At 42.9% G+C, this 23137-nt stretch overlaps 1 protein-coding gene across 1 annotated transcript; it reads right to left on the minus strand.

The window, feature by feature from the left end:
• Positions 1–14103: 14103 nt before the first annotated feature.
• Positions 14104–20862, minus strand: adra2db (adrenergic, alpha-2D-, receptor b). The gene has a single exon (XM_035160544.2). The coding sequence runs from the start codon at positions 20465–20467 to the stop codon at positions 19196–19198; it is 1272 nt and encodes a 423-aa protein (XP_035016435.1). The 5' UTR covers positions 20468–20862; the 3' UTR covers positions 14104–19195.
• Positions 20863–23137: the final 2275 nt, after the last annotated feature.

A 23137-nucleotide genomic window follows, 5' to 3' on the forward strand; every position in this document is an offset into this window, starting at 1 on the left:
GGCCTCATCCTTCATGAAAATGCGAGTTTGCCTCATTTGATGGTTCATTAGTGAACAGATTAAGTTTTCTTACGTTACTAGTATATCTTTATTAGTTCAGTTCATGGAATGGATTTATATTATTCGATATCATATGGAATGTTTTCTTCCTTTGTTGGAAACCCTAATTTCCTCATCTGTCATCACTGATTCAATATTGCGTTGATAGGTCCTGGAGCCAGAATATTAAAGAATGGCAGCACTCATCCTAAACCTCTGTCTACACGTGCAGGAGGCAGGTTATTGTTTGAGGTCCAGAGTTTAAAACGACCCCAAATTTCCCAAAATGATAAGGTAATAGGGTAGTTCAAGTTTTTGTTGGTCATGTGTTTATCAATTTCACAAAATGTTTCTTTTAGTAAATCCTGAATCATATTTGTTAGTCTTGCCTTGAATCTTAAATTCTGTAATGTTATGTTTACATGTCCTTTTTTAGCTTTCAGTTCTGCTGCCAGACATCTGACTAAGACCAAGTAAAAGTATTAATTCCCACATTACTTCAGTTATTTTTCCACAGAGCTTCACGGGGCCTGGAGCCGGATTATGTCAGTGAACTGTAAACTCCCTGCTGTTCTCGTTGGCCTCTCAGCTCCACCAGGCCTTTAGCTATTTACTCTTTAAATTAAAAAGCAATCTGCCCGGTACAACTGTACTGGTGCCTCCGCTTTGAAACTGTTTTCTCTGATGTGGCTGGCATTGAGTTTGTTTTCCTGATTTAATACATATTACAGTACTTGCATACTAAAGAAGACGTATTATGCTCATATTTAGGTTGATTATTTATTTGGGTTCTGAAAATGTTAACATGCTCTAATAATCAGAGAACGTTTCTCTCTCCTCATATTGTCCATTGGTGCAGCTCCTCTCTTCAGCCTCTGTCTTAAAGGCTTGGTTTGTTAGAGGACTCGCCAGACTAGCCACCACATCTGAATTATGCAAATGTGGGGAATATTGTCATGTGACGTCACGTTACCCTGGAAATATTCAAATGAGGAGGTTTAGGAGCAGGGTTATCTGTGTGTTTGTGTGGGGGGGGGGACTCTCGTTACTTCGGACTTTGGGCTTTTTGAACTTTTATGTACAAAAAGTGTATATGTAACACATTAGTGGAAGGAGAAAAATTGGGAAAGTCTTGTTTGATGCTCTATCATATCACCAATACTATATTTTACCATGCAATTTTACTGCAGTTTTTATTTAAGTGACCAAGAATCAAAAAGTAATGGAATTTTTATTGACAACTAAAGTGCACTTTTGGTTTTAAGCCGTGTGGCTTTCTACTGGCTTAAGTGTTTTTTCCACCAGTGTGTGAAGTGCTGTTATATCATCCAGTGTCTGTCAGCAGCTGCACAAGGAGAGAGCTCTTCATTCAAATGGTTCAGAGGTTAGATCGCATGTGTTGGATCTTTAAAAGTCAAGTGTCTCTGTCTGTTTATCTCCCTCACTTCATCTAGACTGAAAGAAAACTCCAGACAGGTTCACAAGCAGGGCAAAAGCAGAGATTGTTTATTCGCTTACAGCCACAAGGGAAGGGTGAGATAATATAATTGCATACAGACGGCGTTATAATGACTCAGATTATGCACAATTTACTTTGCGTATATCTTAAAACAATTACACACATCACCAGGAAAGTCCTGGTCAATCCCATTCAGGTTGTCACCTTCATTTAGAGTGCAGACGGAAATGCAAACAGACAGATGGAGAGAGAGAGATGTGAGTTCTCCTCCGTCCAAACATGCTTCCATGTTGCATTGGGTCTCTCTCTCTCCCTGTTGTTGACAGTTTGTTGGCTACTCTGGTTCAACTGGGAATTGAATTTGCAACACAAAAAAAACTAAACAGACGACCCATATGTCACAGGAGGAAGTTTTCTACTTGGACTATGTGTTGTATTCTTAAATGTAATTGTATCATCTGTTGGGGGAAAATACTTTTTACACAAAGGTTTCTTGTACAATATAAATAATAAATTTACCATGAACTTTAGTCTGGAGAGTCACAATGAGCAATTAAAGACTAAACCCTCTGTGCATGAGCGTGAAGAGATTATGAATAAACCCAGATTTAAGAATAACATTGTTGGTTAGAGAGCTTATATTCAGATTCAGTGAGCAAGTGGGAGCAAAACTGGGAAAAACAATAAGTCCAAATACCTCAGGATGGAAAACAGGTGTCATACACGTAGGAGATGCAGACAAAAGATGTCAACTTGGAAAGACGATGAGAGTCAAGCAGTTTTTGTGATTATGGGCCGAACAGTGGAATCTATACATCGCGACCTGCCTCCTGCTTGTTGCACCAAACCTCGCCAGACCCTCCGAGGACTTCTGTGATGTTGTGAACGCGTCTGAACACAGAATCTCCTGCTGCTTTGTTCATGTTTGAAAAACAAACTCCAACATTCTCTGGAGTCTGAAAACGGCTTTAGTGCTATTAATCCATTCGAGCTATTAGCTGATTTTAGAGGAGCAGAGCGGTGCTGCACTCAAGCCCCATTTTTTAAACTTTTATCTACTTTAAGAACATCCTGTCTTGCAGTTCAGCTCACTCCTGTTCTCTGTCCCAAGCTGTGAGGAGAGGGAAGACATTGCATCATTTGTGTTTCTTTAAACCTTGTGAATTCTTGTTTCCTGTCGATGGGGATTTGCTTGATCAGCTCCCCACACTAGCACAACTACGTGCCTCAGAGTGGAGACCCTCGCTGGTGTCCTGCTCCCACATGAAATATGTCTACAGCCTGGTTTTAAATGTCATTTTGACAGAACAACATTAAATCACCAGGTGGACCAGTGGCAAAAATGAGCTGTGGCCTTTTTTATTATTATCTCCTTTGGACCCTGTCACCAGCATTGCAGTGCAGGTTGAAACCAAACTACTGCTGTGATGCAATGTACTTAGTGTCCCAGTACTGATGAGTATCCGTGATGGGGCCTTGAAATAGAGCACACTTTTAAAAGCTGCGAATGGTGCCAAAATGAAGGTTTATTGAATTACCACAACTAAGTTACAATATGTGAACCGTGCGCTTGGCTGATGATGCAGCTTTGTGCATTATTGTCAGTGCTTCTTCCCTCTCACCTTTAACGAGGTTCAATGTGATTAAGGACCAAATACATGATTTTTAAAGGAACCTCTGTCCTCCCGAGAAGTTGTTCAGCAAGTGCCCCAAAACTACAAAATGGCTTTTACCACAGGAGATGGCTGATAACTTCCCATTTTCCATTTCCATTTGTTGAACCATGATCATTCCATAACCAGGTGATCATTATTGTAACTCTGAAACAGTTGTTTCAACCCAAACCAAGATATTTACTTTAACCTGATCAAAGCCGTTTTCAGATGTGAGCTTTGTCTGTGAAGTTTGGTTCATGTTTGTCTTTCACATATAAAGACTGTAGCAGGAGATTGTCTTGGTCAGACATACACACACAAGTGTGTGTGTGGGTCCTGTTTTTCACCCTGAGACCTGGAGACTTGCCTGCGTCCTCCACGTGTTGGAAACATCATCAACACTCAGTCACTTGCTGTGAAGTGTGAAGAACCTCTTCCTGGAGTCTTCACACATGGTCTCACTTGGATATTTTCCATGAGACTTTCCAAGAGGACTGGCAACCTTGTTCGGATGTGTATCCTGTATTCTAGAATATACTCAAGAGGCAACATACCATTGATGAGACTGTTTGTCAAATCTTTAGCAGGTTTGAGCAACCTGGAAATGTTTCAAAAATATAATCTAAAATATGACCGAATAATGCAATATAGAGGAAAAAAATATATTTTTTAAGTCCTCTGAATTCAGGCAATTGCTAAAATATCTGTGGGTTTGAGCAAACACTGGTCAAAGTACAGGACTTCAAAAGTGTCCAGAGTAAATCAACATCACAGAATGACCTGGGATCAGTGAGAGCAGGTGTAACAGCCGGGTTTTCATTCATTTTGAGTAAAATGGTGATTTCTGGATGTTGATCAAAGTTAAAGGTGAAGATCTTAGATTCCTTCCCTTAAAAACATCCAACCTCAGTCACATTGAACATGACTTACTTTAATTTCCTGTTCCACTCCCACTCATTTCCCAGAGCGGAAGGTTGTGTGTGTGTGTGTGTGTGTGTCTTTCGTTTCACCTCTATAGGAACTTTTCCGGCATAAACAGTAGACCTCATGGGGACCGAAGCCTGGTCGTAATGAGTCAAAACATCATCTCTGAGGTTGTGGTTGAGGTCAGTGGGTTAGGTTAGGCAGAAATCGGTTATGGTTAGTGTTAGGAATAATGTTTTGATTATGGTGTCCACAATGCAGTGTCCCATTAAAGAATACCTGCGTAGACCTGTGTGTCCAGGATGTCCCCAGGAACCGATATGGCCATTTGTAATTTACACAATAACGTCCAATTGTATCTCAAAGCCTCTGTGGGATATTGTTTTTCTTGCAGGTAGTGATCCAGAGAAAGACTCAGATGCTCATGTCGTAAGGGCCGACATTAAAAATGCCTGGAAATGTTGGTGTATTTTCCATTGAAATGAATGGGTTACTCTCTTGGGTGCTCATTACACATTATGGAGAGGAGGGAGGTGATACAATGGCGGGTGGTGGTCAGAGGTTGCCATGACAGTCCCAACAGGAGTCATTTCCAGCTTGCAGTCGGCACTGAACAGTCACCGTGAATATGTGTGAAAGTCCACAATAGACACTGACTAACAGCAGCATCACTGGTACATGCAGTTACTCTGTGCGTCTGTCGCTTGGTTGAATAACTTCTAATCCCTTTGCACGTACTTGTGATGACATCCTGTGAAAACACTCTTCTCCCCTCCTCCCGAGTCGTCCCCTTCTTGCTCACCTTAGCGCTCTTCTTCTAACCTCCCTCTTCCCCTCTTTTTCTGGGCTGAAGTAGCAGCCCATTGAGGAGAATGAATCCATTTTAATTGACAGGTTCCTGTTGCACTGTGGCCTGGCTATGTGCAATGGTTAATGCATGAGGAACTTACCTGGTTTGGTTTCCAATGAGGAATGACACTGTCAGGCTCTAATTGAGCGAGCGTAAGTCCATATGTGTGTGTGTTACGTGTGTGTGTGTTTGGGCGCGCATGCATATTCTCACCTAACTCGGCCTCAAATGAGCACTGGCAGAGCCAAATGTCCGTCGGACGACAGCTTGCATGTCAGTGTCTGTTTATGGACTCATTTGGCTTGATTGTGCACTTCAGTGGGCAGCAGTCGAGAGTGACTGCATACGGAAACGTGTTGCTTTGTTGGAAATGATACATCAAAGCACGGATGACAGATAAGCACTCGTTTAAGTAAAATGTTAAACACCAAGTCAGCGAAAGTCCCTTTTTGCTTATTTAACTGAAATGGGAGATAAAAGAAAGGATATTAAGATAAGGAGGAGTCGAAAGAACACATTGACACCATTTAAAAGATTGAAAGTGATGTAGGGGACAGAGGTCCAGCTGAGAACCATTTTGGGATTACATCTTAAGAAGCATTGCACCAGAGCCTCAGTGCTTTTCCGTGAAGGCAGAGATAAAGAGGAGAATTTGCATAAAAGATGAAAAGCATGAAAGATTAATGTGATAAAGAAGGCTGATGGGCAGAAGGGAATCAGCAAGAACATTTGGGGATAAGCAAGCTTCAGATTTCATAAGGCACTGACTACGTTTTAACTGGACAGCAACATTCAGACTGTTGACCTTACACTCTATTTTGATTATGATGTCTACATGGGTCATATTCTCATTTACTTGTTTCAAAGCAGAGCCTCATTAGGACATCAAGCCAACATGTCGTGTCGCAAAATGCTGTGAAAACTTATTACAGTGACAATGAAAATAATATGAACCGGTTCATCCATTTCCTCCGGCCGACCGGACTCACAACAAACTGACGTCAGAAACAAGCCCTTCCACACACCAATCAATGTCAGGTACAGGTAGATGCAGCCCATGTAGGTTGTGACGACGGGACGTACGGATGTCACATGTTCGACTCCCTTAATTGCAGTGTGAAACCAAAGCCAACCAGATCAAATGTAAACAACTTGAACCTTGGCTGAGACCATGATCCAGACTTTCAGGTGTTAAAACGCCCTCAGACGTATGAATGTCTTCACAATGCGACCCAGATCTGGATACTCCACGCGTATTGATACGTTTTGGGATTATTGCTTATTCTGACCCCCGTGGCCTTATTTGGGTTAAGGTCATCAGAAAATGCTGTTTCCACGGCGGTGTCTTATTCAGACTGGATGGGGTAAATGGTTGTTATATTGGTGTCCATGTAAATGTGTCTAAAGTTGAAAGGAGCATTGATGGCGCTCTGCTCTTCACCTGCCTGCACTCTCACTGATGACACTCAGGAGCAGAGTGGTTGTGCCAGCGTGACGTCTAAGCCCCCATTGCTCTGCAGGCTGACATTATAAAACCCAGACTGTGGCTCTCACACATAATAAACTGCATTTTTGTGGAAAGAAAGCTAAGCTGAGTTTCGTCTGGTTGTGAGCGCACAGTGGGCTGCTGGGAGACGTGTTCAAGTGCCCTGCTGGGAGAGAGCTCCACTTTCCAGGAGAGAGACAAAGAAGTCCGATTTTAATGATACACATACAATACTCAAAATGTTTTCACTCAAACTCCTGAATGCCATTTGTTCTATGAAAGCTGACTTCAGAAGCATAATGCTTGATGTGCTTCTAGACTGTATGTTTTGAATTTGAAATGGTAATTTTGAAACTTTTCCCCATTTGAGATTACAAAGTCTACAGGTATATAAAGACATGATATATGCAAAATTAACATCTGTCAACCCGCGCCTATCGCGCATTGGATGCTAATTTCTCGTCTATCACGTCCTCACGGGATAAAATGAATGACACCCACACACAAACATCTGGAGAACCCTTAAGTCTGATGAGAGTTCGTGTTTGAGGGCCTAAACAAGGCAAGACTTCCCATATTCCGAGTGCCAAATGTCCTTATGGAGAAAGTCCACTTGTCCTATTTAACAGTCTCCTTTACTGTGACATGACTGCACGTAGATTTCATTTACTGTTCAGAGACGGAACAGGCTGCGTCACTGAAGCTCTCTCACAGCAGAGACGCACTTGAACACAGATGTGCAGCAGACGTTCAACTGCTGTTAAGCTGCTGTTGAGCTTTGGAGTCTCTGATAAATGCAGCTGCCACTGAAAGCCTCCCTCTTAATGAATGCAGACGTCTCAGCACAGCAGTGTGAACTTGTAGTTGCCAAGAAATTTAGTAAGTGTGTATGACGTGACTTTATGTTTCAGCAAACTGTCATTCGGCTCCTGTCTGCAGGTCTGCGCCTTCTGTAGCTTGTTGGTAAGAGACTCTCCCTGAGTTAACCAGGAATTCGTTGGTTGATTTCAAGTCCTGCAATTGCTTCAGTTCTTCCAGTTGGAGAGCCTTTCTCTCATTGTTGGTGTTTAATTGAGATGTGTCTCTGCTGATGGAGTTCCTCTTGTCTCAGGAACTCATCTCTCAGTTCATTTCTCAAGTTCAGCTCCTTTTTCAGATCATTGACAGCCTGCATCAGTCTTGGCAGAAGATCTTTCTCTTTAGTCTCTGTCTCCAACCTGGTAGAGAGCATGGTAGCTTCTCTTTCGAGGGCTGCACTGACGTCCCCCTCAGTCTTGAGCTTGTTGTCAAGTTGGTTTCCCTCAGTCTGACCAGATCCTGATGGAGAGCCTCTTTCTGAGCAATCCAAATCTTTTGCGTCCTCACATTCCTGCTGACAGGCTTCTTTTTGGCTCTGGAACTGATTGCTGAGCTCCAGAATCGAGGTCTGCTCCCTCTGCAGCTCCATGGAAAGATTCTCCACCTGGTCTTATCCCCATCTTCGGAGTGAGCTCACTGACTCCATCACCCTGATCGTGAGTAATATCCATATTTGTTCACTGTTTACGGAATTTCTCTTTTTTCTTTCCGTATGTCACCTACTGAGTGAATGTTAAGAAAGCCTGAAAGGTAAGTAGCTAATATATTGACCTACCTGCTGATGGCTTTTAAAAATGAAAATTTCAAAGCCAGACATAGTCATGTTCTATTTTAAATTGTCTTTCATCTTCCTGATATTATTATATGTAAACTTGTTGAAATAATCTTGGCCTACATCCGATCAAAACCCTCAGTTTGCTCATTTATTATATATATTGATGAAAGAATATAAAAAAAGTACATTTTTCATCACTCACTCTCTTGCAGTCCTAGTGGCGGATTTTGAGCAGCGTTGAGTCTCTACTTGTTCTAGGAGCTCTATCACTGTAGTTTTCAAACCAACAGAATTCATGTTAGCCTTTCAAGGAAATGCTGCAGCAGCCGATTACATTGCGTTCCATCTGCTATTTGGTTGATATAACTCTAGTCGGTGCAATGAGGTTTTAAATTGGTTAATTGGATCAAAAGCTACATCCAACTTTGACTTGTTGACAGAGGAGAAGACCTCACTGGTTAATTCATATCCTTTCTCTAGTTTTGTCACAGTTTTTTTTTTTTTTTTACACTGGAGAGTCGAAGCCGCTTTTGAACAAAACCTCTCTCCCTGATGATCCTGAATTAATTTGGCACTGACCTCAACCTGTGCTTCACTCTTTGTCTGTGTCAGACTGACCCTCTCCTTCTGTATACATCTCAACACTGTATATGAAGCCCCCAACACAACGCATGGATCTTTTTAGACTGCCAATTTATGTAATAATGATAAATGTTTCTTGATCAGTTTATGTCAAACACAAGAAGACCACATGTATCTGCCTCCCCCTCCTTGTTTATTCTATTGTTTTCGTCATCAGCAGGAAAACCCAATTCCCTGAGTTAGCGTCCCAGTCAAAGCATTTTTAATTGAATCCTGGCGTCAAAAAACAAAATGCTACAAATTTCTACACTGACGTTATTGTCAGGCATTGTTGTGTAAGCCACCTGAGTATTGCATTATTCATAAGTAGACCACAGGGACCCATCACTATAATACGCCAGTGTGACAAATCCTCACCTCGGTGCTAGCAAAGAAAGAAATGTAAGAAAAACCAAAACACTGAATATTAGAGTGCACCGTATATAGAAGTATGTCATTATAAACATATCGCATCCTAGGTTATGTCACTCAGGCAAAACTTAACGCTGCTTGTCAAAATCAGATGGGATACAAATATCTCAGGATGAAAAAAAGATGCTAACAAAGATTTCAACTTGGAAATACAATGAGATTCGAATGCTTTTGATGATAAGGGCCGATGCTGCTGTCGATGTGCTGTAAACAAAAACACATGATCGGAATTCAAATGTGTGTATGTTTTAATTTCTCTCCTGCGCGCTCTACCCGGACTCCACCCCTCACCTGAATTTTCCAGACATTTTCTGGAGTTCATGTCTGAGAATGGCATGAGACACAGGGAAATTGAATTGGCACAGTGTCTTATCAAGCAAGTATGAACACACATGTTGTGTATAACGTGTGTGTGTGTGTGTGTGTGTGTGTGTGTGTGTGGTGTGTGTGTATGTGTGTGTGTGTTTGTGTGTGTGTGTGACCCCCACAGTCCGCTCCAAGCAACACCTAAAAATGCCTTCTTTAAATACTTTCTGATCTTTCTCTTTGTGGGTTTCAGTCCTGTCACAATCGATAGTGAGTCAGCGAAGCATCCTGTCTGCCCCCTGAAGAAGTCGCGCTGCTCAGAGAGCGTAAACCTATTTTAACCACCCGTCTAGTAAACAAAACCAAAAGCGACCTTTGACACCTTCCACTCCCCACAAGAAACCACGTTCCACAGCAGAGAAAATGTACAAAAAGCTGAACATCTGAGATCCCTGCACAACCCTCAAATACCAGATTTCTATTAGTTTAAAGTTTACTGCTTGATCTGCAGAGGTGGTTATCTCAGATGAACATGAATCACCTCTCAGAGAGCTCGCCAATTGCAAAGTGATAACTCTTATAAATCTACACCCTGATAAATGTCCAGTGTGGGTCAGAGTTTAAATTCCATTCGAGTTACTCGGTCCAAAAGTATTATTTTTATCACTTCTGTACTGCATTACCTCGGTATGCACTGGGACTTTAGACAGAAATATGATTAATAGGAAAGTTTCTCCTTTGATGATGAAAGCTGAATCTGAACACATTCTTTAAATATTGACGTTATGTAAAATATATATACGTTCCCATATTTTATGCTTTCAGTTTTGATGTCCGTAATAATATATATTTGATTTTCTACGTGTCAAAAAACTCATATTTCATCTCCTCACTCACACTTCTCTCTGGAACTCTAGCAGGAACTGGACGTGATGCATGGGTCTCTTCTGATTGGCTGCCTGTGTGACACACACCTATGCCAGCCACAGGTGATGGATTGTAGCCCACTGATGTAGCTCGGTGAAACTCCACTGCTTTCCCTCTCATGTCGGGAAAACCGTGCGATGATGTAATCTGTCTGGTAGCTCGCTCAGTCAGCGATGGAATGATTGCTTGTGTTGTTTAAGTTTTTTTGTTTTTATCCGATCCGACGACTTTCAAAGTTATGTCGAATTTGTCACAGTTTCTGCAATATCTGGCTGCGGGAATTTCTCCATACATCGAATGTTTTTCACAGTATTTATTTACCGGACCTGGTTTATAATCAGATAAGACATGGAAATCTAATTTTCTACAACGTGTCAGATTAAGGATACTTTTGTAAAAATAAGTTGAGCAGAAATGTTTCATTCTATTTATTCCTTTTTATTTTTTTTAACATTTGATTCCCTACAATCCTTTCCACAGTTGACCGAGGCAATAGAGCAAAAGGGTCAAAGAGAAATGGATGCAATTAGATTCAGTACATAAAGGTCAAGGCCAATTAAAAATAAACATGCTCTAAACATTGTTGAGCTTGGTTTGTGTTTTATCCTCCGCGGGGCATTGGTCTGTTTCCTTAGGGTCTCATTAGCTAATGTTTCATTACTTCTGTGTTATGCCTTTTGATATAGTTTGATGCCGCAATGGAATCCATTACATATGAGGGGCCGCTATCATGCACAGCTGTTCTCTCCTCAGCAATCGCCTTCAATAAGTCCCTTGCTTTGATTTATTACTTCCTGTTGTCCTTGGGAATGAGATAAAAGAGAAGATGGGATGAAAGACAGAATGACTCTCCTTCCAATAAGCGGGGCTGGTTGTGGGCTGGTTGTGGGCAGCAAGAGAATGTACTATCTCAACTTCAAGGTTGTATGTGGGTGACCCGGGTGGCTCCTCGGGGGAATGGTGGGCAGGGGGCGAAAGTTGAGTAAATGTCCCACAATCTGGATTAAAACAGCACGTGACCTCCTTGTCAGGCTCGTCGATGATGAATGAGCGAATGACGCAGTTCATTCACAGCCAAATCTCTGCTGGGTGATTGTCTTGTGTAACGAGTGTCAGGCCTCATTTGTGTCACGTTCAGCTCAGGGTCACTGAGGCGGAGGTCAGGGCCGAGGGACCCCGTCTCCACCCCTTCCCACGTCTTCCTCCACTTCCTGTCCCACCAGCTGCCTCGTCCTCTCATAATTTATCTTTTCACAGTCTTCAAATAGACGGAAAGTTTGCATTAAGAAAATATTTAAAATGTCGGCGGTTCATAAAAACAATACAAATAAAAATAAACATCTTTGTGTCATCTGAATCCCTGAACTTGATTATTTATCTCATAAACCAGACACTAGTGTATGTTAAAATTATTTAAAAAATCGATTTCATTATTAAAGCTTTTAATTGAGTTTATGGACTTATTTTCTAGTGAAATACATATGATTTATTATTATTCTTATACAGATATGATTCTCACGGGTGTTTATCATCTGCTATTGTTACTGTCTCTGCAACAACAACACCAACTGGAAAATTCAGAGTTTACACCATTCATTCTTTTGCCCCCCCCCGGGACAGTGCAACATGTAAACACAACACTGACACACAGCAATATTGTCACATTATAATTTGTATATAGAGAATGTGTTTGCAGTTGCCTCTTTGCAATACCAGCGGGTTTAGAACAACATGAAGATTTATTCTGAGTCACGGTCACGGCCACCTGATGAATGTACATGAAGTCCACTTTACTCCCCCTTTGCTCTGTTTTCACATCGTCTCCTTGGGGAAATAGCTGCTTCTTCAGCTGCTAAACTCTGCAATATATTCACCAGCACATTGCTTACTCCGTCTCTCTGCCTTTCAGAGCTGGAATGGTGACGTACAGTGGATATTTATGTAGTCTTTCACTGAAAGCAAAGTTGATTAGAGTGCACCTTTTATATAGAACATGAAAACCCCAAAATAATAAGCTGAAAGGCACTGAAAGAACTGGAGGTACAAGTATACACATTCCACCTGCATTCTCACAATCAAGCATCTAAATTGGTTCCACCGATTCTCTGAGGAATGTGAATTTGATCCTGCTTTCAGGGACAGGAGTAAAGGTAAATGATCCTCTTCGTTCAATAACTTAAACGTCCTATCTTCTAAGATACGGAGAGCGGCGCCAGTGTGTTATAACTGATGAACACAAGGCAGTCAAATACACACAGGTTTAGATGCTTGACAACAAAAGACCGAAAACTTGACAGAAATTATAGTTATAGCTTTTGATGATTTTGTTACTGATGTTGATGAAGGGTGAGGGAACACACCACATGAGGGCGAACGCATCGAGCAGCAGGTCCCTGTTGTTACTCAACAGGTGACACAGTGTTGATTGAACCATGAGTATGACTGACGCAGGAGGGTCAGAGTTTTGTTGTAAAACCATGAGACACTTTTAAAGGTGAAGTCCGCTCTCTGCGTGAAGTGCAGATCGAGAGCTGTGTTGCCTTTCGTATGCAGCTCACTGCAGGTCCTCACTTCACTGTGCATGGTTGGCCGTAATCCAAGATTCATGAATACAACTCTGAGTCTGCATGATTAAAGACCCTCCTGCTGTGAAGTGCTACCCTCTCTGCCTTTGTCCCACCCAGGGATGTACCCATGGATGTTGGAGGCCTGAGGCAAAGACAAGCATGGGGACCCTCTAATTACACCCTCATCGTTTGCACCCATCCCTCCCACTCATCGACAGTGAGGCAGAGCAGAGTGTGTGTTGCAGAGTTGCTGCTGGTTGTGAAGAAGCATAAAGCGGATTCTCTCCATACTGAGGAAAAAACACACAATTTATGCAGGTGAAACTCATTGTATTTTCCCTCCTTATCATTATTTCTAGAATATTTTGTTTCCTATTAGCTCTGATTGTTAGTTATTGCTGCAGGTGGCAGCACCAGAGCTCCTTCATTATTAATTATCAGAAGCACAGACTGTGTATAAAGATGGACGATATGAAGGCTCCACAAAAGTGAAGCCAAAGCATCTTGAGCACCCCCTGTAGGCTCCGGTAAGTTATATTTCATTAGTTATTCGATGCTATAAAAACATCATGATTGACAACTGAGACTGAGTCATGATTGGCCGAGCTTGATACCAGCAGTACCTCGCTACCGCGGTGACACATCCCCCTGATCGCTTCTGCACAGACTCTGGCTCCAAATGTGCAAGATGGCAGCGTTCGTATCTGGGATATTTTAGCTTCATTTCTGGATGGTGGGAGGAAGTAGAGACATGTCGTCCATCTTTATAAACAGTATATGCTAAGAAGAGGGATGAAAAACTATTTTGAGAAGAGCAGTAATCCCTCAGAGGCTCAGCTTTACCAGTTTTTATATTATTATACATACAATATAATGTTATTCCATAATGTCCCTCTTTCGTGAAGCATTGACCTACCTTTGCATAATGGTCCATTTTCTGTTTTTAGAAATCGGAGTTCCCATATGCTACAGGTCATAGGTGTTCTTGTAATGGTGCAGCTACTGTGCCACACTCTGCGAAATGGACAGAATGGAAAAACAAACGAGAAAAGAGAAGCACTTTGGTCCAGCTGGGTATCATTCAAGTAATCTGCCTCAGCACAGGAACAAGGGAAGTGCTGGAGTGTACCAGGTATAGCACTGTCGAGCCGATATTGTCAGATACACAGTGCACAAGATTTCCCTAGAAAATGAATCAGCAGCATAAATGGTTGTTTTTTATTTACATATCACCTGTGAAAACACCTACTAGAAACAAAAGAGACGGTTTAATCTCACAAGAACTGCTTTGAAATCACGATCGCATTAGGAAAGAATGTGTGGGGAAGAAGACAACATCTCCCACTGACGTGTGAAGAGAAACAACAGCACTAATAACAGAAACCTCGATGTTTACCTTACATACAATATGTGCATCTGTTCTGTGCTATGGCGTCTGTCGTCTGTGCTGTTGGAGGCGTTTGTGAATGTAAATTTACTACACAGATCTGGTAAAAAATCCTGTAATGGTCAGTAATGTAGTGAATTATTTAAAACTGCAAAGAGTCACATTTTGTAGACGACCGTTGAAGCGAAGCACAATAGTTCAAATTAACAAGCACTGCGCTCATTAATGATGACAGAGGTACAATGTTTACTCCACCCTCTCTTTGAATAACTGCTTTTGTGAAGCTAATTCCGAAAATGAAAGAACAAGGCAACAGAAGAAGAGAGGAGATGAATGAATAGAGAAAGAAGTCACATCTTTAGGGACTGAAAGTTTCCAACACTGCAAGTAATCAATCACACCCAGAGTTTCTTCTTTAGTTAAAGGAACAGAAAGAGCTAAAGTGTACTTTTGTGTTGTGAGTGACCTTGTCAGAATCATTTCATATGGATTTCCTTATTTGGAGTAAGGTTGAGGCTGCTGATATTAATTATTTACAGCAAACCTTGTGACGAGATTAAAACCAATTAGCCTGGGGAGCTCAACCACAAATCCAATTCTATCTACTTGAAGGCATCTTTAAAACTTTACTTTCATTTATTTAAAAAATAACAATAAGAGGAAAAATTTGAACACTGCAGTTGGGGACTGTACAAAATAGTTTACTGTTTACCAAGCAGTTTTATTATTATTATTATTATTATTATTATTATTATTATTATTATTATTATTATTTTATTGTATTTGCCTCTATAGGAACTGCAATACACTGGCGACCTGTCCAGGTTGTACCAGCTGGGATTGCTCGAGCTAACCCCCCATGACCCTTAAAGGATAAGCAACATATGTATTATTAATATTCAGTGTATTTGGTGCATTATTCATTATTTACAGCAGCAGGACAGAATATGTGGGATTCACTCAACATAAACTACAGAACCCATGTTCACAGCTATGAAAATAATGAGTCAGTGCAATGTGTCAACTCACTGACGTGTTTTAGTCATTTCTGGACCACAGTGCAGGTCTTTGACAGAGCAGAATATCTAGCTACAGTAAATCTTTGACTTAATTCATCTTCTGATTCATTTCATAAATTATTTTTTTTTCTTTACAGTTGCAAATGTTTGCATAATAACTCACACACATCAAACTCTGCTGCAGAGCATCCGCACAAATGTTTGATAGTAAATATTGTTTTAAGAAATAGATCTTGAGTTTTCTAAAGTCAATTCTGTTAGTGAGTCATCTCCACTTGATTGGTCCACACGGAGGATACACATCTGCCTATGTTTAGATTCAGAGACAAGAACACGAGAGGCCAGTAATTTGACTGTCGGCTCGAAGTTACCGCTGCAGTCGTCTGATTTCCTCTGACACTCCGCGTCATGCGTCGGTTGTTTGTGTTCAACAGGGCAATAGATTAGAAAGGCCTGGAGACGGTGATCTCAGTCCCACCCTCGCTTCGACGTGACACCGGCTGATTTACGCTAATGACACACCGGCACTTCTTCTCCAGATACACAGCTTCCTGGGATTGACGCTAGTTTTGGCCTTGCTCACCTCCAACCCTTATCTTGTTAGAGACAATTGAAAAAGGCAATTACCTGCAGATGCTGCATTGTGTCTGACAAACAAGGTAATGTGGAGGAGGAGAAAAAGCAACTGCTCTCTTCGTCGTTCTCTCTCTCTCTCTCATCCTGTTGTGTTTTTTCCCGCGCTGCACCCATCTTGAAACATTTATAACAACATCTCCTCTGACTATTGTGACTGCAAATAGCCTTCCCCTCACTGCTGACTCTAAATAGCGCCGGCAGTCAACCCTGCCCAGTCGCCTCTCTCTCTCTAACATTTATAAAAGGCCCTCAATAAAGCTTTCCCTTCGGCATCCCACACCAGGAAATGTTTGGGCTCTGTCCGGTTGGTCTGTTTCTCTCATTAAGCCTTTAGAGGGGGTTTTTGGGGGGCACCGGGCACCGCTTGCTTCTCTTCCTGAACTAGTTTCCAACTTTGTTTACAGTCTGGGATGAATGAAAGGCTCAATAGATGGGAGTGCGATCTTGAGAGGCCTGCGAATCAACAGAGTGTAAACAATGCTAATTTTGCCTGGGATGAAATGAGATGAGATGCAATTAGCGCAGCGTTAACCCGATGAAATGCGAAGCATTGTAAGGGATCTATGTTTATTCCTGTGTGAAGGTTTCTAGAAGGTGAAAACAAGTCAAACCACACGACGTCGCGCTGTCTCTCAGTTTGGATTCTGAAACAAAGGACAGGTGAAGTGTGCGAGGAGACATGTCTGAAAGTGACAGAAAACACTACAGCTAATTAAAAGCCTTGTGCGCCATCCGTGCTGCAATGGAGTGGCTGATTAAAAAGATAATTGAATTGGGAAGTGAGATTTAACCAGGGAGTTGCGTGTCCTGTCAGACAGTAATCAGTATAGCATCAGGAAGAAAATTACATGTGAATGCTCATGTAAACATTTCCAATCATGACTAATGCAGCAGCCATTAAGAGTGATGGCCGTGCTCTCTGGAGAAATTAAGCTACATGAAACAATAACATCCTATTAAGTTGCACGCATCCCAATTAGCATCACTCGGAAGCCGCGAAAGATGAGGACGCTAATTCCGCTGCCCCCTGTGACGTCGACTGGGCCCCGACATTTCATTTGTTTTCAAGAGTTAGTGAATCCCTTTGAGGTAAAGTTTCCCTTCCTCGCACCAGCTCCACTTCTCTCTCCCTGTCTAACTCCGCTCATGAATAAAATGGTGGTGCCCGTCGAGAGAAGAAGGGAAACGCTCAACCACCTTCTCTCTTGTTACCCCTCGACGTTTTTTTTTCCAGCAACACCCTCGTGAATATGAGCTGGCTTCACAACAGAGCGCTTCGTTCAACTTTCTCCACAAAAAGCACTCAGTTTTAAGCGTGACACGCCTCAAACGGGGTGATTTTCTTTGGCGAGGCACCAGTGAGCTGCTTTGAAGACATTCCTGAGAGGATATAAATAGTGTATTTATCCCCAGCACCCCCATGCTGACAATACGCTGACAGAGGGCTGGTCAGCCTTCTCCTCACTAACCAGAGTGTTCCCCGGAGAAGCTCCACCATGTCTTCAACATTTCACATTTTTACACTTTCTGTCCTTGAAGCGTGAACCCACCACAATAACGAGGCTGTGTTGAAAACAGAGATGAGCAGCTCTAATACTAACATCCACAACTGCTCTTCCTGTGTATAGTTTATAGCAATGTCTCCATGGTAAACTACTTTGTATATTTTGACCCCCGTCCATTCTTTTGTCGACAACAACAGAACTTGGAAGGATGCGGTTATTGGTCAGGGAAGAACCCATTACATTTTTTGGTGCAGATCCAGGAATTTTTGAATCACTTTATTTAACATTGTGACATAGCTGGCGTCCATTTTGCTTCGGAAGGTTCCCCACTGAGTCAAATGACCTGGAAGCATTTCCATAAAAAGACTTGTTCGATTTCTCTAAATAATAAGGAAAGGAGCTTCAATGCTTCCTATTTCATCTCCTTTAGGAAATATTGAACCATCCTTTACGAAAGGGGGGTCGAATATGCCGTCCTACAATTCCTTGCGGCAGCACCTAGTTGCACCTGGGCAGATCCACGTAAATATAAAAGAAACAGAACAGCTGTTTTTCTTCCCATTTTGACTTTCCCACCTCAGCCGTAGTTTTCAATGAAGCCAGTTGAGTTGCTCCTGCTGTGAATCATTTCTGGATATTTAAAACAAATATGAAAGTTACTGGGTACCTGATGTCTTAGGACTTACAGTACTTTATAAAGGATTACAGCCCGAGGCATGGCTTGAAGATATTAAGCTCTCTCACTGTATCCAAGGAGATTTAATGCTGGATGGAAGTTCAGCTTTACCTGAAATACCTGCTGCAGAGATGCTGTTTTTAAGAGAGAGGGAGCAGGACTGTTTTTTTGTTTTGTTTTTCAGAAAAGTATTTGAATATAAACCCAGTATTTTGAGTTTTGTCAAAGAATAGAAAATAAATGTAGTGGGACAACATAACTGACATTTAAACTCCTGTCCCACGACGCTGAGACCACGTTGAATGGCAGAATCGTGCTCCCACACTATTTAAATATTTACTGGCAAAATGTTGAGCTATGGTTCAAATTAAAATATGCAGATTTGTCCAACAGAGTTTTAAAAACGCAGGCCTGGGCTTGGCAATTGTGTTCCGGTGTCTGGTGGTGTGACGTGCGGTGGTGTCAGATTAGACTCTTACGTAAGTTTCGGGGTTCGCTGGTAAGACTTAAGGAGCTTTCACTGCAGTTAAACACAAGATGTATCTGAATTATACATGCAACAATGCCAGACATTTAAATCTGCAGGATTTCATTTCTCTTTTTTTCTTTCTTTCTCTGTGGAACTCGCTTGCACATCCCCATGCGTATACATAGATGAGATGGTGGAGAGAGAGGTCGTCCAGTGATCTCAATATTAAACACCTACAGTTACAGCTACACACAAGATGTCCTCCCCACTCTGAAGTATCTCCTGCTTGCTGCAGCATGATCCAATACATGCTGTTTCTGCTTCAAAAGTACATTTAGTGGCCTACATTAAAACTTTACATATCTCCAGTGGGATAAAAATGTGATGATTAACTTAATCTTTTTCTTTTCTTTTGCACCACTTGACATTTTATTCATGGACATTTAAATCTGTACACAAGACTGGATTTTTTTCTTTTTCTCATAGTTACATGAAAATGATTTCGGGAAGGGGAACTATAGCCAAGAGCACTGAGTCTTGATAATATAATTCCTTCCCAGCACTGTTGAGGCATTAGAGGCCAAATGATTGTCTTCCTCTAGACTTATGTGCGCTTGGGAGTCCTGCATACAATTTTCTTGAAGGCTTTCCTGAAATCCCTGTTGAAAATAGTGTATATTATGGGGTTCACGGAGCTGTTGCAGTAGCCAATCCAGAAGAACAGGTTGAAAAGTGCGACCGGGATGTGGCAGCTGTCTCTGCAGATCGCGTGGAGGCTGTACGTGAAGAAGAAGGGGAACCAGCAGAGCACAAACACCCCCATCACCACCGCCAGCACGAAGGTGAAACGCTTCTCCCGCATCTGGGCCACTTTGGTCTTGTTGACCGCGGCCACCTGGGGTCGCTCCGCCGGGGTCTTCTGCTCCGGGTAGAGCTGCGACGCCCGGGCCGATGCCCACGAGAGGCGGCAGCTCTGCGGCGGGCAGCAGTCCGACCCCTCCACCTTCCTCCGCTTGGTGAAGCGATGGTTGCGCGGTTTGGTGTCCGACGGGCAGCAGCTCTCCTCCAGGTCAATGTCATCCAGCTCCCCCTGGCCCTGCTGGTGGTTGCTGGAGTCTTGGCTGCTGGGGCTCTCTGTCTCAGTCCGGTCCTTCCTGACGAAGCAGGTCTCCGACTGAGAGGGCTGCCTCTCCAGACCGTTTTTGGCCACGAATACGGTGGAGGAGCGCTGCTTGGCCACTTTGTAGATCTTACAGTAAACCAGGATCATGATGAGACCCGGGGCGAAGAAGGACACCATGCAGGACGAGAGGATGTACCAGGTCTCATCGTTCAGAAGACACTCCCGCTCGTCGTGTTTGGTCATGAGGAGAGGAGGGAAGGAGATGATCGCAGATATTATCCACACCACAGCGATCATGGACTTGATGCGCTTCGGGGTCCGCTTCAGGTTGTAGCTCACCGCCTTGGTGACTGACCAGTAGCGGTCCACGCTGATGGCGCACAGGTGCACGATGGATGAGGTGCAGAACAGCACGTCCAGAGCCAAGTAGAATGCGCACCAAGTACTTCCAAAGTACCAGTACCCCATAACCTCATTGGCGAGGGAGAAGGGGATGACCAGCGTGGCCACCAGGATGTCCGCGGACGCCAAAGAGACGAGGAACAGGTTCTGGGGCGCACGGAGAGCGCGGCTGGTCAGCACCGCTACAATCACCAACACATTTCCGACAATGGTCACCGAAATAATCACAGTAACCACCAGGATGATAAGTGCAGTGGCTGCCTGTGTGTGTGGAAAGGAAAGCGGTGCGTCCGTGCTGTTCTCATCGTTGGACACGTTTCCCACCAACAGATTGAACTGGGTTAAATCCATTCTGCCTCCAACTTGTCCCTTCGTATCATGTTTGTTGTTTTGCACCCTTTGTCTTTCCAAAAGAGACAAGACCGGGTGCGTCGAGCTGCTACCCACCAACGTACGGAGATTACGCGTTGCGCGTAATACTCCTGGGCAATGCAGAGTGTAGCCCACGAAAGACACAGTACAAAGATGCTCTCCCACGAATAACCAATCCTTATTCACAGGTCCAGATAGTCCCGACGCGCACAGCAAGTTCCAAATGTTTTAGAAATGTCAGAAAAACTAGAGATTACAATCCAATGATCCGGGAATATAGTCACTCCTCCAATATCGCCGTGCGTAATGCTGCTCTAGTGTTTTGGTGAACTGCATCGCTTTGGAGCTGCAGTGCACACTGCTGGTGGAATGACTGCCCATACCGGAGTGAGGTGACATCACTTCGAGGACCAACCCATGTCTCAACTCGAGAGAGGGAGAGAGAGAGAGAGAGAAACAGTTGGATTTGGGATTTCTCTGCAAGTAGAAGTGTTTTCTCTTCAGATGAGCCCCCGAGCTGCTTGTGTTTGATATTGTAAACTCACACAATGTTGTTTTGCAGAACAAAATGCCCCATCATTGCAAATGTTTTTTTGTAACGTTTACGTGCCACTGACATGATATGATGGAGGTACTTAGGGTGACATGGCCTTTAAGAGTCAGTGATGCGTTTGGTGGTAAAACGGCACAGCCAGAGGTTTCTCTGGACTTTATCATCCCTGCAGGCGTACTAATTACACAAGGCCACAATTATTAAAGTGAGAGGCAGCTGTTAAATGATCTGCTCTTAAACTTTATCTCCGAAATAAAGAAGAACATTTTTCACGGTCCCCCTCTCTGATGGAGGCAGAGACTTGTTTGTATGCACGGTCACACACTGTAATCTGGAGGTGTTCTGTGGTGGCACAGATGGAGGTGACATGACACCTGTTGCTGAATGGCTCTGTTTGCTCTGGAGGTTCAGTTATATAACATGTGTGCAGCAGGATATTTACCAGTCAGGAATGATTTGAAAAAAAGACACACACATGGCCAGGGTCAGCGGATCATTGTGAAATATAGATTTAGAAAAAATGCTTTTGGGCAGACTGTGGCTCTGTCCTACAGACACACGTCACCCAATTTGGATTAGGAAAAAAAAGGTCTATTTATAAAGTAAATAGCATCTGCTGGAAGCCTGTCAGTATGGGATTTGCAGTCCAGTTAAAGCTGTTTGATGGTTGCCAGCATCAATGTTGGTGTATGTGTACGCAACTGTGTTTATCCTTAAAAGTGAGTTTTCTGGAGGCTTAGTAAGAACATAGTTTAGTGGCTGCAGTGGGATGAAACACAGAAGGAGTCAGATTTGGAGGAGGGTTTGGACTGCCTATCTGTTAGGATTTGAGGTAATGGCTCGACTCTAAGAGCAGAGCACAGGAGCGGAGACAGGAATGGGTTTAAAAGGTTTAATGTGCAAGTTGATAAACAGAATGAAGTAGAATGGCACTCAGTCGACTGCATACCGCCGCCAAGGCCTGACAGTCCCCTTAAATTCAGTCAAGCTGCACCACATTGCACACACTCGTAAATATCGGTCTCCAAAATGTGCCTGATTTTTTAAACAAGAAAAGAAAGTGAAACAAATTTCCTGGATCTGCCTCTTTGACCACATCCGGGCTGAGATTTGATCCTTTCTCATCCCACTTATCCACCAAGTTTCGTGGAAATCCATTCAGTAGTTTTTATGTAATCCTGCTGACAAACAAACAAATGGACTGGGGCAAAAACGTAACCTCCTTGGTGGAAGTAAATAAATCCAATAATTTCATAATAATGTGTCTTCTTAGAGTCTCTGGTTCCAATGGACTCCAACCTCTAGTGTTCTGAGAATCTGAATCCACGTGTGGAAGTGTGCTGACATAGAAGCAGACAGGAGTCTGGATGTAAGCTCGAGGTGATGGTGGAAAGCAAAGCAGGTATGATCCCCTCGGTGCAGACAAAAACAGCAGCGGTTAGATTCAGGGCAAGGTAACAAAAAGCTCTGTTAAAAATGCAGAGAGGTTGTGTCGAAGCATTTCTGGTGAGCAATGATCTGGCAGGTGGTTCTTACATAAAGCAGAGTCTTGTGGACTAGATAGAGGAATGAAGCTCAAGTGTGAAGGAGTATTGGCGGGAGATCAGAAATCTGGATACCCCGTCCCGCCAGCGGCACACAGGCACAGGTGCCGAAACCAAATGGGGACAGGCAGGAAAACCAGGACATAACAATAACAACAGCAAAACGAACACATAGAGTACACTCCTCACGTTATCTAGTTTTCTCCTTTTCTTCCTTCTCTCTCTCCCTGTAATCCCCTGGATGAACATTAAAACAGTGAAGATCATCTAAAGGGTGACTGTCATCATACATCAGCGGCCTGTCGACATCCCCTTAGGTGTCTACCTGCTGCAGAACAACAGAGGGAGAAAAACACTGACCTCAGTAACCAGTGACCTCCAACACAGCCACGCAGAAACGCAGGGTTTTGTTGTGTCTGACTCTATAACCTGCAGGGCACTCCAAGAAATGACATCCAATTATAATTACTACAAGTGGGCGAGTCTTGTTACGCAATCCTCTGCTGGAAGATGAAATTACACATTTTACTGCTTTTCATCTGTGAGCTTTTT

Source organism: Hippoglossus stenolepis, chromosome 7, assembly GCF_022539355.2.
Source record: "Hippoglossus stenolepis isolate QCI-W04-F060 chromosome 7, HSTE1.2, whole genome shotgun sequence".
In the NCBI taxonomy this organism is placed as follows: domain Eukaryota; kingdom Metazoa; phylum Chordata; class Actinopteri; order Pleuronectiformes; family Pleuronectidae; genus Hippoglossus; species Hippoglossus stenolepis.